This window comes from Gambusia affinis, linkage group LG06, assembly GCF_019740435.1.
Source record: "Gambusia affinis linkage group LG06, SWU_Gaff_1.0, whole genome shotgun sequence".
Classification (NCBI taxonomy): domain Eukaryota; kingdom Metazoa; phylum Chordata; class Actinopteri; order Cyprinodontiformes; family Poeciliidae; genus Gambusia; species Gambusia affinis.
The window spans coordinates 17,864,835-17,881,333 of NC_057873.1; the positions used below are offsets into that span (position 1 = coordinate 17,864,835).

Sequence of the window (16,499 nt, forward strand, 5' to 3'; positions counted from 1 at the left end):
CTCTTGTGTGTGGTTGCTTGGAGACAGACACCTTTTTCTTTTTTAAGTCAAACGGACATGTACCTTTATATTAAATAATTTAGTTTCCATATTCCCGTCCTCTTGCTCTGCTTCTTTTATTCACTCCAGTGCTATAAAGCACACATGCTTGCTCTCTCCTTGCACCTTTACTTTGCTCAGCCTCGCCGCTTCTCATTGCTCTCGTAGTTCATTTTAACCAGAGTTGCTTTTACCTACAGAGGAACTGAGAATGTCTGAGTCATTCATTACAGCTGTATCACTTAGTTCTGAATCTGCTGCTGTATGATTTCAGTTAACTGCTTATCAGTCATGAGTTGGCCTACAGTGTTTGACCATCAGTGCATATGTGCCTCAGTGTGACTTGCATTGCTAAGTTCTTTATGTTTGTCAACTGCTGAAGTGTATCTTGTAAATATTACATCAAAGCACTTTCAAGCATACAAACTATTTGTTCGCTGTAAAAATGTCCGTTGTTGAGGGAGAAGTGAGAGAAGCTAAACAAAACTGAGCATGTTCATGCAGTTAGATAATATTTTTGAACAGACAATGGGACTGCTGCAGTTTGGCTATCGCAGCTTTGTTTTGTCTCGCTCTTCAACATCCACATTCATGCATCTCGCAGGCCTAACTGTGAGTTTGTACAAGAGCACAAAACAGCACAGATAAGAAGTTTACTCTCTTCATTAAAATGGCAGCGTCATGTTAAACCGGCATTGTTAAACTTTACATCATTTTATAATGTCATTCCCTCATCAACGACATACCTGGAGTGTTGCCTTGATTCTTTCAACCATGTTTAAGAAGTTTTTTTAATTTCCATGGAAACCATCAACTGTGCAAAATGCCTGGGTGGAACTAGCCCCGCCTTCGAGGTGCAGCTCCTAGCTTCCGACCTTCTCTTTCACAGAGAATTGTTACCCTGCAACTCCTACACTCCTAGACTAGAGTAGTCAGACTATGCTAGTCTGACTACTCCTTCAGACTAGTCAGCAGCAATTAGCAAACACCTGATGGAACTGTGCACCTGCTGAGTCCATTATACGAGCTACTTCTCAATAAAAAAGACTTCTAGAAAGGTGGAGTTTGAGAAAGAACAGGAGTTTTTAAAGCGACAAAGGCCCACTTTTAAATCATTAAATTACAATGTCAAATTTCTTTTACGTCATATTTGAGATGTGTAGCACTTTTATAACAACTAAAGTTAATATAGTTAATTGATTGTGCTATACCATGTGTCTGAAAAACACATAGCACTTCCACCTTAAAATAAATCTAAACATCTGAGTTTGTTGCCTCGTTTACTCACCTAATATCGTCTTTATTCTGTGCATTAGATTTGTTATTTTTAAATCTTTACATCTGGTGTTTTATCAGTAATGCACATACTCTTAGTCTAACTGCACTGCAGAAAAATGTTCTGTTTTTGAAGTATACCATGCAGTTCTGACAGCTGATGGCGTCTTTGTCTGCTTTCTATCAGGGTTCTACGCTGATCCATCAGAAGGTTGAGCCACCTACAGAAGGCCAGAAGTCACCAATCCTATCGTTCATTGCTCTGGAGCAGTTTAATGCCATCCGCCTGGTCCAGGTGTGTGTCTGTGACAAAGCTATTTTCTCATTCTGTTTAAATGGTGTTTGCTGATTTCTGTGTGTATTGTATATGTTTGTGAAAAGGATTTCATTAAAGAGCACAGGGATTCAACATAAATGCCATTGACACAATAAGCTTTTAAATCAGTTATTGATTTGGCAAGCGTTGCCTCACATACAGTGCCTTACAAAAGCATTCACAACTCTTGAACTTTTCAACATTTTTTTATGTTGCAGCTACACATACACAGTTCATACACATGGGTTTTCAATTATTTTAAAAGTTAATTCTGACAAGTCTGACTTACATTTGTATTCACCCCACTTTACTTTAATACCTCTAAATAATGCACTAAAGGCAGTTGTCATCAGAAGTCCCCTATTAGGTTATTTGACTTTGTGTAACTGATTACCAATATAATTACAGGTGTTCTGTAAAAGCCACAGAGGTTTGCTGGAAAACATTAGTGAACAGAAAGTATCATGGGCACCAAAGTGCAAAGTTTTTGAGAACTTTAAGCTGGTTAGGTTATACAAACAGTAATAGTAATAGCTTAGGCATTATACAGAGCTCTTGCCAAGACATCACCTAAAAATGATCACAAGTGACAAGCTACCATGACATTGCTGTTCATTTAAACATGCTGGGATTTCTTCCATTTACTTGGATTTCCCTAGTAGAATTTCTACTGGGCCAATCAGCGAACAGAAGCAGAAGTTGTGAACGATGTCATTGACTTTATGCACCATTTTAGAATTGTACTGTGCCTGTAGTTTTAGCAATGGCAGCGAAGGAAATGAATGAAGCTATTCAGACCGCGTTGACCATTCTTCCAAATATTGAATTTACGGTTGTCTCATTCGACTCAGCGCTTCTCGTTGTTCAATTGTTGTTAACAGTGTACACCGTTTCCTGTAAGCTTCATAGCATCAAGCTGGCACATTACACAGACACAACCAAACACTAGTGATTGGGTAACATTTAAAACATCAACAGAGTCTCTGCCTTCAGGAAGCTGTTATTTCTCAATAGGCAAGACCCCAGACCCTCTGTACGAAGCTACAAAAGGGACCTTCTGTGTCTTTAAAAGTGGACTCAGTATATTTTTCTAATGTGAAACATTTTTCAAATTCAAGTTCAAAAACAAATCTAAATTAGTGAAAACAAAAAAGAAGTCTGCCATGCTGTGCTCAAATAGTCATTATGGACAAGGTAACTACAGTAAACCTTTTGGTGAGCAGCTGGACAGTTTATGTTGAGGATAGGATGTTCTGTATTTAAAATGTACTTCTTGTCACAGAGTATTCACCAGTCTCTCGCTGCACTGAGTAAGGTCATCAGAGGAACCCAATTGTTAACCCCTGAGGTTCAGAAACTGGCCACTGCCTTGCTAAATCAAGAGGTAAGAAAAAGATTCCCAGAAGGGGTTATACTGAGATATGCAGAGGTGGCAATAAGTAAGACCACCAACTATAAAACTAGTTTAGTCTTGCTGAGAAATTGTCTATTCAGGTACAGATTTTTTTTCTTGGTGAATTATAAAATGGCAAGTAATAAGATGCTGCCTCACATTTTCCCTGAAGGAGTTCCCTTTCACTTGCTGAAAAAATAAACTACTTGAATCACTGAGATTTAACATGTTTTCCACAGAAAGATTTATACATTACTTTTAAATATTTATTTTTGTCTTTCTCCACTGTTATATCTCAATGTATATCATAATGCTTTCCTTTCCCTCAATTATTTTAGAGTCATTCCAAAAAACTTTGTCGAGAAATCAAGGCCATGGTAGCATACAATACATAGTATACTGCTATGACATGTAGATATCTTACAAACACAATCTGTATCTGTGTATATCTTAAGGCTGAATTGAGGACAAAAGGGAAAAGATGATGTGGAAGGGAACAGACGCCCAGTTCCCATCTCATTTCTTTTGTGTTTATAATCCCCTAAGAGAAGCCTTGGGCCAAAATCCTTATTCACTACATTTCTCCTCTCTTTTTTTGTAATGATCAGCAGGTATTAAGTCCCCCTCACACCCCAGACATTTCTACATCATCTTTCTCTAGTTTACAGCTACTTCATTATGCTTTCTACTTTTCCCTATTCCAATCTATTACCCTTATTCTGTTTTTTCCTATGATTTATGTCCATATAATCCTAAATTAGGGAATTGTTTTCTATTAAATTTCCATCTTTTGAACAGCCAATGTAGATCCCAAATATGGATACAGTATATTGTATGAGAAAATAAAAAGAAGTAGCAAAACCTCAAAAAAAATCATACGGTGAGCTTATGATTTAATAAATGACTCAAATGATTCAATTCCACATTTGATTTGTTTTTACTTGGACATTGTTTCTGTTTCAAGGTTTTAAATAGTTCTAATTTTGCACAATTTTTGATTGCACCATCCCTAATGTAATCACATCATTAATGCCACAATAAGTGTCAGTGTCCATCCATCCATCCATCCATCCATCTATCCATCCATCCATCCATTTTCTTTCACTTATCCGGGGTCGCAGGGGTAGCAGCTTCAGAAGGGAGGCCCAGACTTCCCTCTCCTCAGCCACTTCTTCCAGCTCCTCCGGGGGATTCCCAAGGTGTTCCCAGACCAACCGAGAGACATAGTCTCTCCAGCTTGTCCTGGGTCTTCCCCAGGGCCACCTCCTGGCGGGACGTGCCCGGAACACCTTGGCGGCAGACACTGCGCCAATCCACCTGTCAATCTTCCGCTCCCTTCTTCCATCATTCGTAAACAAGATTCTAAGATACTTGAACTACTCTACTTGGAGCAGGACACTCCCTCCCAACCACTCGGCTGGGAGAAAGCACTCTACCCTTTTCCGGCTCAAGACCATGGCATCGGATTTGGAGGCACTGATCCTCATCCCAGCCTCTTCACACTCAGCTGCGAACTGCTCCAGTGAGAGCTGCAGATCACAATGTGATGAAGCCAATAGGACCACATCATCTGCAAAAAACAGAGATGCAATCCTAAGGCCACTAAAATGGATCCCCTCAACACCTTGGATGGTCCTAGAAATTCTGTTCATAGAAGTAATGAACAGAATCGGTGACAAAGGGCAGCCCTGGCGGAGTCCAACTCTCACCGGAAACGAGCCTGACTTACTGCCGGCAATGCGGACCAGACTCTGACACCGGTCGGTAAAGCTCTGTCACTCAGGGGATTCTGCCAGTCATTCCCAGCAGATTCTCACAACACGTTTGGGCCTGCCAGGTCTGACCGGCATCCTCCCCCACCACCGAACCCAACTCACCACCAGGTAGTGGTCAGTGGACAGCTCTGCACCTCTCTTACCCAAGTGTCCAAGACATACGACCTCAGATCCAATGAAACGATGACAAAGTCGATCATCGAACTGCAGCCTAGGGTGTCTTGGTGCCAAGTGCATGTGTGGACAGGCTTATGCTTGAACATGGTGTTCGTTATGGACAATCCGTGACGAGCACAGAAGTCGAACAACAGGACACCTCTCGAGTTCAGATCGGGGGGGCCATTCCTCCCAACCACTTCCCTCCAGGTCTCACTGTCATTACCCACATGAGCGTTGAAGTCCCTCAGCAGAACAAGGGAGTCCCCAGAAGGGGCACTCTCCAGTACCCCCTGTAAGGACTCCAAGATGGGGGGTGGGAGGAAGGGGGGGTAATCTCAACTGTTGTTTGGCCCTTAAGCACAACCGACAGTCAGGACCTGTCCCCTGTAGGGGGAGGGAAGCTACCCTCTCGTTCACCGGGGTAAACCACAACATAAAGGGGCTGAGATGGGGAGCAACAAGTATGCCCTCTCCTGCTTGACGCCTCTCAATGTGGGCAACTCCAGAGTGGAAGTATGCCCAGCACCTCTCAAGGAGACTGGTTCCAGAATCAGAGCCATGCGTCGAGGTGAGACCGACTATTTCTACCCGGAACCTCTCAACCTCACACCCTAGCTCTGGCTCCTTCTCCACCAGAGAGGTGACATTCTACGTCCCAAGAGCCAGCTTCTGCAACCGAGGATCGGACCGCCAGGGCCCCTCTCATAGGTGGTGGGCCCATGGGAGGGGGACCCACGTTTCCTCTTAGGGCTGACCCGGCCACCAGGCGCTCGCCATCGTGCCCCCCCTCCAGGCCTGGCTTCAGAGTGGGGCCCCGGTGGCCCGTGTCTGGGCGATGGAACACAAAGTCCAAAGGTCTTTTCCATCATCGGGGTCTTTGGGCTGCGCTTTGTCTGGTCTCTCACCTAGAACCTGTCTCCCTGTGGTGACCCTACCATGTGCATAAAGCCCCAGGCAGCATAGACCCTAGAATCATTGGGGCACTCAAACCCATCCACCACGATAAGGTGGCAGCCCAAGGAGAGGCTGTCACCTTCAGTGTCTGAAGTTTTATCTGGCTTTATGTAGCATGATGTATGGTATCTCTTTGTCATTATCAAAATAGCCAAGATATGGTTAAGAAAATGTAATTGTGAGAGTAATATCAATATGTTAATCACTCTTTTCTAATGGAGGAATAATTGAGTAGGAGTGAAAAGATATTCCACGGGATCTGTACCATCCCTGGCACACTACTGTGTGTCTGCCTGTCATTTCAAGAAACAAGAAGATACAATGTCATAGGGGATTGATTGGTTGGTTAGTTAGTTGATTGATCAGTTGGAAAATTAAACTCTGGCATTACATTACTACACATTTCAGTCTATGCTATTCATCATGATTTCTCCAGTGTCCGTTTAATGAAAAGAAATTATGTGTCAAACATCCACACAGAGCTGCTATCTGTGTTTTTGCTTTGAATCCCAACCCAGCTGGCCACATAGTCACTGTCAAACAGTAGAGCTGCAACGACAAGCTACCATTTTACAAGCCAGCTGGTACACAGCTGTGTCTTCTTTGCTAGGTAAATTTGAGGTGTGAAGTAGCGGTAGGTTGACTTCAACCCCCCCTTGCACCTTGATCTTTTCACACAACACATGGAGCCAGCATAAGTGTGTCTTTATGTCAAAGTGCTTTTTGAAAGGGGCTTACTGTAGCATACAATTTGATCAGGCTGCCCCAGATTTTTTGGACATGTCCTCATGCAGCAGTAATTTTTGATCATGGCTTTCACAATCCAAGATGTACCTCACATGTGCTTCACTGCAACGGAATTGACTCAAAGGCTACTCAAATATTGCAGCAATGACATAAAAATAGTGTTAAAAACAGCATTACCCTGTTTGCTGGCTAAGCCTGTTTTGTGATATCTATGTCGATCATGAGAAAACTTATCCTAACAGTTTTTGAGAAAATTAACGCAGTGGTCCTAGACTGCCCTCCCCAAGGACCAGTGTCCTCAAATTTTAGCCTTGTTTCTGCTTCAGCAGACCTGACTCTAATTTTTTAGAACTTTATAGAGATTTGATGCATGGTTAGGAAATACTTCAATTCATCAGGTATGTAGGACTAAGCTCTCATCTAAAAGTTGTAGGACTGTCTCTTGAGGACTGGAGTTTGAGACCCTTGTGCTAATCTGCTCACATGTGCACCCAGACAGTAGAGTTTCTTCCTCCTTCACAAAAGCTGAAGACTTTGAAAAAAGTTCCCATAAAAACCCAAAAAGCACAACAATGAGTCACCAGAGTATCAAATGCCCAAAATTCAAATTTGATGATTTTTTAGGATTTGTGTGTCAAACTTTATTTAAACTGAAAACCCACAAAAGTTAAAAGGTCTACCACCGATGTTCCTATTGGGTAATTTTAAGTTTTGTTTTATTAATCAGAAGGGCTATGCATTTTGTCCATGGTAAATAAAAAAGTCATGACTGATTCGGGTACATGTACATGTCACTGTATCAAACACATAATGAGAGGTGTAAAAAAAAAAGGGTGGGGGGGTGGGTCGGGGTGGGGGGGGGGGGTTTCTAAAGCTTCAGAGAAACAGCAGTGACTTTCATCTCTGATTATGCTTTTCTGAATTGCCAGGCCAGGGCATTTTAGATGAACACTACATTTATTTGCTGCCAATTTTTTATCAAACATCTGATGACTTTTGTAGCCACATTTGGCAATGCATTAGACATCACTGTTGTAAGCCAATGTTCCTCCAGCAGTACAAAGAGGACACACAGTGACAAAGTGAAATGAAGTCACCCAATGCAAATTATTTTTGTATAGCTATGCTGACTTTGGTGCCTCTGCAGAGCTTGTTTTTCTCAGAACAGTTTAAGTTAAGGTTACTAATAAAACCAAAAATAATGAGTTTTTAATGACTTTCTGAGCTAAAAGTCACGAAGCAGTACTTTCTCAACTACTACTTCAAAAAGACCTAATTACATCTAATATTTATCTAGTCAGCAGATGGTGGTTGCCACTGCATCAGAAAGCCTGTTTGTAAATGAACTGTGGAGACTTTTCAGAAAACATTATGATGCATAAGTGTCAGATCACAGGCTTCAACCAGCCGTCACTGATTAGGCCATTTTCAACTAGGGGAAGAGGATCAGAATGAGCCAGAGAGGTGATTTATCTATTTGGAAAATGGACCGTTTGTGGTTGTAATAATGTAAAAGTATGGTATGCATAGCTGTGAGAGATCAGCTCCACCGCCCCTTTGCTCAGCTGTGCAGTAAAACATAATTAGTTGCTTGGAAAGTGGCCAAGATACCCATCAGAGGAGAGTGGTAAGCAGTACAGCGAAACAGAAATAAATATCTGCACTTCCTGTAGTTAGGGTAAGGATCATTAATGTGAAGATGTGATGCTGGTAAGACATTTCTTTATTAGAAGTTAAGCAGTCTTTGGCATGCTTGAGTTTTTCAGTAGCAGCTGTAATTACAAGAATATCAATATTTTCTGAAAAAACTTAAGTTCTTGAAGAAATTAAAAAATATTATTGATCAAATTATCAAAAAATTTAGTTTATGTACCACCCTTTTTCGGTTATTGTTTTCTGGCATCTTTCTCCTTTCAAAATGATGAACATTTTTAAATCCCTTTCTTGTACCTTAGACATGACACAGACTAAATGTTAACTTCTACTTTTAAAGTCTTACCTTAATTAGTTTCTTATATTGATCCTCGGATTATTCCAAATTCACAATCTGCAGTCTCATAATTGTTTTATATTTTTGTATAAGCGTTAGACATTTCTTTGTTTTTGTCCAAGAGTTCACAGTAAGTACTGCAGGATGCTTTAGCTGTTTGAGACATAACTGTTGTCTCTCATTTAGTTTAAATATATGGAAATGTTTTTAAGTCACAAACTGTTTTAATTAAAAATGTAAACATTGTAGAATATTTTAGTCTGTAGATCAGTTTAATTATTTTCTGTATCTTTTCTATATTGGAGAAGAAACGTCTCGAATCTCAAACTATTGTTTTTGTTATCTGTGTTCATTTCGGAATAATTTAGTTTGGTATTTTAGCTATTGAAGAAGAGATAACCAAATACATCCCATACTTATTAAAGAGAGCCTTTCATTTAGTGCAGCTTGGAATCTATAAATGAGATGCCAACTTTTATACCATTAGCAGTAAACAGTTAGCCAACCTGGTACTCTCACAGTGCTTCCAAACCAATTTGTCTGACACCGGCACTGTTTCTTTTTGTAATGAGTACCCACAATGCTGCTACACTAATTATTTAAAAGTAGTTGCGGCTTCTTCAATGGTTTTTGCAAATGAGTGGTCTCAACGACCCTAATGAGAAGTAAACTCCATCAACATTCCTGGGTAACTCAAGGACTACTTGCTCAAGAAAATAGTAACACTCCTTATCAACCAACATGAAAATAATCACATTTGTCTGTTCCTTTACAGTGCTTTTCAAGTCACTCATTAAAAGGAAATTATTAAGTTATCATCTAAAAATAATGTTGTAGCATAATGCAGCAATATTTTTGACTCTCTGCTTAAGCAGTATGGTTCAAATGAATTCTATTATTATAGAATGTATTATGCATTATCTATACGTAATGACACTGCCTGAGCATGATATGACTTGAGTTGATGATTAATTGAGGTTTTATTTACTTACTTGTATGATTATGTATCAGAGGAGGGTATGCAGGTACTTGATACATAAAAAAAAAAACATGTATAATATTAAATCTACTTTTGTGAAGCAAGTATTATGAGCAGTTCAAGAACAACTGAACATAGTCAGAGCTCCTCAGTTATGTCTAGCTATAATTGCAAATGATTTTATTAGTGAAAGAGAGAGCAGAGAATGACAAGAGTTTTTTTGTTATAATGTTTTAATGTCAAATAAATGCTGTAGTAACATTTATTACATATTAGGTGGGGTGATTTCTTCATTATATCATCTAAGATCTAATTTTCTGTCTTTTTCTATGTGTTCACCAATGCGTCAGTGTCCTATAACATGGCAGAATAAATGGGAAGGACCAGAGGAGCCTATGCAGTACCTCAGAGCTGTTGTAACACGGGCTATAGCCACACAGGTAAGGCAACAGTGTGCATACATGGAATGAATGGAATAAAAACTGCAAGCTCAGGATTTTTGCCCACTAATGGAGGCTATAAAGCATTTAAACTTCCTTACATGCTGTTTTATTTTATTTTTCATTTATCCAAAAATGTTGTGCATGCAGGATTTTAAAGTTTGATTTATAATCATAAGAGTTATTTATAGACGTTCTTATTAGTGCACCAGAGAAGTCATTTCACGGTTTTCTACATTATCTGAAAGCAGGTTGTTGTAGGAAGTCTCACTCTTAGGTCAGTGACAGAAAATAAGGGTTCTCCTCTCAGCTGTGTCTGACTACACGCCTACCTCAATATGCTCCAACAGACTACAACACACACAGACACTCAGGCATCTGAAAATAATTCATTTCTGTGTGGATGCATTTCATTATTGGAGTGCATCGCAAAGCATTGTGCCTGTTTCTGTTTGCAGGCCTGCTTGTCCTTTTCTGTGCATATGTCTTCCTGACACTTCTCTTTTTTTATCCTTTATTCTAGCCTCACTGTCTACCTGAACTCTATCTGTCTTCATGCGTGTCTGTCTGAAGGCTGCAGTGTCCTTCACTGTCTCTTTCAGCTCATCAGTGCTGAGTGATAACTGTGTTAGCAGCTTTTCTGTATTCTCTCAGCTAATCAAGGCAGAGCCATCCAGAGCTGCTAAAGAACCAAGAGCCAGCAGCACAGTGTCCCCAGACATATGAATCAACCTTGGCAATAAGCAAGCTCAGATGTTTTAACTCTACCCCAAGTAACCTGTGTATAATTAGCACACACAGCCAAGCTTTAGCATATATTCCTCGAAGTTAGAGCTGTACCAACAAGAGAATTTGTGACAAAAATCTAATATCTGGTTGTTGTTTTTTTGTTTTTTTTTATTGAGCCCTAATCTACTAATCTTTAATTTAGACAAATCAGAATAACTTTGATGTAATATATTCAGCCTTCCTTTGATCTACTCCCTGTTGTTGCTGAGCCTCTCTAGAAATTATAGGTCTATACATTTCTAGAAATGTTAGTGCGTAGTCTGACTTCCTCAGTATACTCAAAATTGTAAACATAGGGGCACGTATGCTAAGATATTTGCTGGTGCTGAATGTAAGAAAACTTGACTTTGTGCATCTTTGTTATTCTGTAAGTAGAAGGTGAGGGAGATCTGCTTCAAATATATCTTCAACAAGCAAATAGTGTCAGTCCTGATATATTTAACACATATGTAATACATTCATTTGGTTTTATTATTTCATTTCAAATGTTGTGCTCATGGCTGCTGAAAGAACAACTGAGACCTGATGACAATCTGTTTGCTAATAATGTGTTCAAAACACATCATTTGCCCTGCTTTAAATCTTTATTTAAATGTATATAGTGTGTGTTAGCTAAATTAAAACATATATTAGATCTTTTTGTTTCCTACTCATTGACCACTAGTCAGAGCTATCGTCACCATTAATGTAGATTAACCTTGTGAAGGAAAAAAAAAGTAAGGTGGAGAAGTTGTATTGTAAGAAGCGTACCACACTGAATAGCTCATTCTCACAGCCCTGACTCTGACACAGTGTCTATATGCTCGGCGTTCATCGTGTTGGATTTTTTTATGCCTGATTCAAACTCTATGATGAAGCCAATGCAGCTGCTTAAATACAACTGTTTAAAGGAAGAGAGAGTAGATAGAGACCTCAATCAAACATTGATTCTTAAATCTTTCCGCTTTTTGTTGTCCATGCATAAATGAAAAGATGCTTTGCTCTAAGCATTTTTTTTAAAAAAATGCCCATTTTTTTAAAAGAGCATAAAAATGCTCATTTAAAAGCTGTGCTCAATTTGACTTTGTTTCTGAAGTTCTGCAGCATTTTCCCCAAAACATAAATGTAACTAAAAAAAGATGCAAAGAAGGAGGACAGTGTTCTACCCGATGAGTTGTCCTGGGGACAAAACTAAATGGTTTTTGCAGTGACACAGAAGGAAGCTGCTTATCTAATCAAAGCAGATGTCTGATCTGATGCCCTAGATCACCATCATGGATAAGGCTCATAGGACTCTTATCTCTGGCTCTTATCTCTGGCTATGCAAATATTCACAACATACTGGTTATTTCTGTTTTTCCTCCGATCCCTTTCTCTCCATTTATGTAATTTTATATACAAACAATTACTACTCTCCATGTCTAAAGCTCCCTGTGTTCTATGCTTACTGGGGCCTGCCATAGCAATGCATAGGGAGAGGAGTAAAATGCCTAGCTATTTATTTATTTTTTTTCTTTCTGGGGATGGATCACTGTCGCCTGACATTGATCACTGAAAATGACAACAATTTGTATTCTTTTGATTAAAAGCAGGCCAAATAATAGTTGTTCTAGTTATGCATTATGTTCTCATTAGCAGGTCATTGTGTTTGTGGTATTTTCAGGTTGTAAGTTTCAGGTTTCAGGTTATAAGTACATTGTAAATACTCTCATCTTAAAATCACCTGTACAATTTTTCTTTCTGACTTGAAGAAAATTGATGTAACGCTTGAATTATATATTATCTGAGTCTGTTTATTTTCTGAAAGATTTATAATTCTGTGTGTCTCTGTGTGTGCCTCTTGGCATATTTTTTACACAGAGTTGGGTTGAACGTGCGAGCAGACAGGCTCTCCTCTCTGACATTCTTGATTTATCAGAGCTCTTCCACCCTGATACCTTCCTGAACGCTCTGAGACAAGAAACGGCCAGGTAGGAATAGCATGTTTGTGTGAGCCAATCACAGTTTAAAGCATTATTTTTTTTTTTTTTTTTTTTTTATTTTTTCAGATCCGTAGGGTGTTCCATGGATAGTTTGGTGTTTGTCTCTTCCTGGAGGAGTCCAATTGCTCGGGCCAAGCTACAGGTCAAGGTAGAGTATATGTAGCAGCTGACAGTCAGTTTAAATGACTCTATTTAAGAAGCTCATGCTCAGTTGCTTTTACACATCATGTAACTTGCACATGAGTATTGATATTAAAGAATCAATGCAACTGTGACTCAAATATATCAACAATGACCAAAAGTAATAATTCATAATCTCCTTCTTTTCTATGCTGATTTTTCACTCGTTTCTAAAGGTTGAATTCTTCAAACTGACAGCGAAACTTTAAAAATCCTCACAGTCTGATTGGATCAGCTGAGATTTATGTGACCACTTGGGGGCATTGGTAGAGTATTAACAACAAGACTGTGATGTTAAAGAAAGTAACATACCTGGTTATAACACAACTGGACACTAAATACTTCAAAGACACCACAGGACTTGACATGCCACAAAATCTTCTCCATTACGGTTTTATGATGCCAAACCTTATTTTAAATAAACATTTCAGGGAGAGAATGAGAAAAGGTGCATCAGGTGCTCACTGCTGTTTCTCCACATATCTCTGTCAAATATCCAATTTAAAAGTCACTTCATTGTAGGAGTAAAACTTCTGTAAGTAAAATGAGACATTTGGAGCAAAGGAGAAGGATTGTCTGATTTAAACGGTTTGAGGGCGGAGTCAGACGTCCTCAAACCTACCTGTAATCTGATTTCATAAGGAAATTTGTGATTAACTTGACCTTGGCCATTCAGATGAAAAAGAGAAGATTTGTACTTGCAGGTTGAAACTCACACGCAAAGGAGGAAACTTGAGCAGAGTTTTACACCAAGTTCTTTAATAACTTGTGTAATAATTTGACAATTCTTCTCAATGGATTCACAAAAATGAAATTCTTCGCCCTTTTATTTTGCAACGCCACAAGAAACAATTCAGACCTACACTTCCAGATTTGCAAGGACAAAATATTTATGACTGGCATTTGCCCCCACACAGGTATCTCTCAGATGGCTGCAGGTCTGAGGGAGAGTTGAACTTTGATGTTTGGACACTGAGGCATAGGCTGGGTTTGATGTGCCCTTAGGTTAAAATCTGGAAAAGTCCAGATTTTTACAAAGGGTGGACTTAGACTTAGTGTTGAATTTATCGAAGTGAAGAGCCAATGTGTCTGCAGAAGAGCGGAGTCTTTGGAGAAGATAAAGTCAAAGTCTAAGTGTAATTATACACTGCAGATAGTGTGTGCCAACAGTAGATCCTGCCACTGGGCTACAGAAAACTGAAACCATAATCAAAATGGTGTATGGTAGAATGGTAGATGATTGCAAAATAATTGAGCAAAAGACAACAAGCAGGGATTTCAAAGATTGAAGGAGAAACTGAAAAGAAAATAGAATCAGACAGACAGCAAACGGTTTTCTATACAATAATTAGAGACAGACATGTCTGGTGTCTTTGAAAGCCGTCTTGCTTGATTAAGAAATTTGACAGGCAGGAATATTTAAGATTAAAAATGTCTGTAAATCATCCTAACAGCACAGCATATTTCTGTCCTTCGTGCTGTGACAGAGGTTGATGTAATTTTATTGTCTTTTATCCTTTAAAGTAAGGTTTCATTTCTAATTATGCCAGTAGATCTTGGCGTGACTTAAGATGCACTTTGTTAAACTACACAAAGAAAGAAGGGAAGGGTGGAGTCTGCAGCTGCAGGGAGGGAAAGGAAATAAACATCACACAAAAAGAGAGAGAGGATAATTGTTGAGCTTTCTTACGCTCAGATAAATGCATGCACACAATGATCTCTCTTCTAGATTTGTCTCTCCCTCTCTCACTTGTTTTTTTTTTTTTTTTCTTCCTCCGATTATAGTGATTTAGAGTTTTAGTCGTCTCTGCTTGTCAGATTTGGTGCCAAGGTTTCTTTTGTCTGGCCTTTTGTGGAAAATCCCTGAGTCACTCAAACAGTGTCTGTCATGTAATCCGTTTGCAACTTCTTTAACAAGTGACCTCAGTGTTCGTCACCCTTTCATAGTTTATATTTGCTCCATTAGGCTATTTTAATGCATGAGCCCCAACTATGCTGCTCTCACTACTCTTCGCTTTGACATAGTTTCTCCTCTTCATCACCACAGTCAGATTCGTTTTGTTTCCTTCTCTGCCGTTGGATTTGTAGGTTGGTGGCCTCCAGTTGGAGGGGTGTCGTTTTGACGGGATCCACTTAAGTGAGAACCAACACGATTCTCCCAGCGTCTCAGCTGTCCCAGCGTGCTACATGGCCTGGACTCCACAGGTAGCACAGTGTTGTTAAACTTTCTTACATTTACAAAGCTGGCAAGGTTTCCTGCGACTTGGCTGGACTTTAGTCAATTTACTTCACCTTTGTTTGACATTCTAACTTGTAAAAAACCGAATTGCTCACATTGAGTTAATTTCAAAGGCTAATTATTTTTTTTAATCTAAATGTAATAGTCAAAGTGATTTGCTTAAAAAAAAGACTAAATGTGTATTTAAGAGTTCATTTTAACATTACAGCTGAGGTGCACCCTTTATTGGAACAATCTTCTCTTTCCACAATCCTGTCAGCAGTTTTATAGGTCAAGCAAAAGCCTTGTTAATTCACTGCCTTTGCCTGTGCAAATTGAGTGGACTTGCATTCTGTGTCTACCTCCTTTTCATTAGAATCAGTGTGGAAACAGGAGAGGAAGGTGGTTATAGTCTACTTTAATCTGTGACATTTAAATGTCATTACAGATATTGAATAGTGGGCACAAAGGTAAAACATCCCTTTACTGACACCAAGGGTGCTGGTGCCTATCTCCGACAGTCAATCTGCGAGAGGCATGTGTAGGGTTTGCACATACAGTATACATTTATATTATTGCACTTATATTGCACTTTCACCTTTTATTCCAGACCTCTGCAACTGACTCCACTGATTCAGAGGAGAGCATCTGGCTGCCGCTGTACACCAGCGCAGAGAGAGTGAAGGTGGTCACTCACATCTCCTTGCCCTGTGGACCAAACCCCAACCAGTGGATACAGACCGGAGCTGCTCTTTTTCTCAAACAACAGTGAAGGGGTGTCATCAACAAGACGAGGTCAAGCAAAAGAAAGATAGAGAAAAAAAAAACAAATGTCTTCAGTCTGCAGTTCTGGTTCTCATTTTATTGCTTGTGCTACAAGAAGTAACCCAACGTGGAAGACAAAACTTTTCAACTTCTCTGGTTAATGTTGACATCTTAATACAATAAAAGCGTTATTGTTGTTCAGTTCTTAGGTTGCAGATGAATTTACATGTATCAGCTTAACTTCTGTTAATTTAATAACGTTTGGTTCTGGACATTCTTCATATTTCATAAATGAAGGAATTCTTATTTATTCACCAGAAACACTTAGGTTATGTTATATTCCAAAGAAAGGCTTTAATTCTGAATGTTTGCCTCAAAATATTCCGTTACGTTATTATTTATAGACCCTATTTGTCGAAAATAAACCTATAACAAAATGTAATGATTTATGTATTTAAATGAGTTTTGTCGTGGTTTTGGTTCTGCAAAATGAGAATTAGTACGTTTATCAGCCCTCGG

General features: G+C 39.3%; 1 protein-coding gene across 4 annotated transcripts in view; it reads left to right on the top strand.

Moving 5' to 3' along the window:
• The window catches only part of LOC122832108 (cytoplasmic dynein 2 heavy chain 1), a 101,008-nt gene extending 84,824 nt beyond the window's left edge, over positions 1–16,184 (top strand). For all 4 annotated transcript variants that reach the window (XM_044118527.1, XM_044118529.1, XM_044118528.1 and 1 more), the window contains exons 90-96: positions 1,502–1,609; positions 2,913–3,014; positions 9,978–10,067; positions 12,696–12,805; positions 12,884–12,965; positions 15,086–15,202; positions 15,826–16,184. In XM_044118527.1, coding sequence (XP_043974462.1) covers positions 1,502–1,609; positions 2,913–3,014; positions 9,978–10,067; positions 12,696–12,805; positions 12,884–12,965; positions 15,086–15,202; positions 15,826–15,987 — 771 coding nt within the window. In that variant the 3' untranslated portion in view covers positions 15,988–16,184. The remainder of the gene's footprint in view (positions 1–1,501; positions 1,610–2,912; positions 3,015–9,977; positions 10,068–12,695; positions 12,806–12,883; positions 12,966–15,085; positions 15,203–15,825) is intronic.
• Positions 16,185–16,499: the final 315 nt, after the last annotated feature.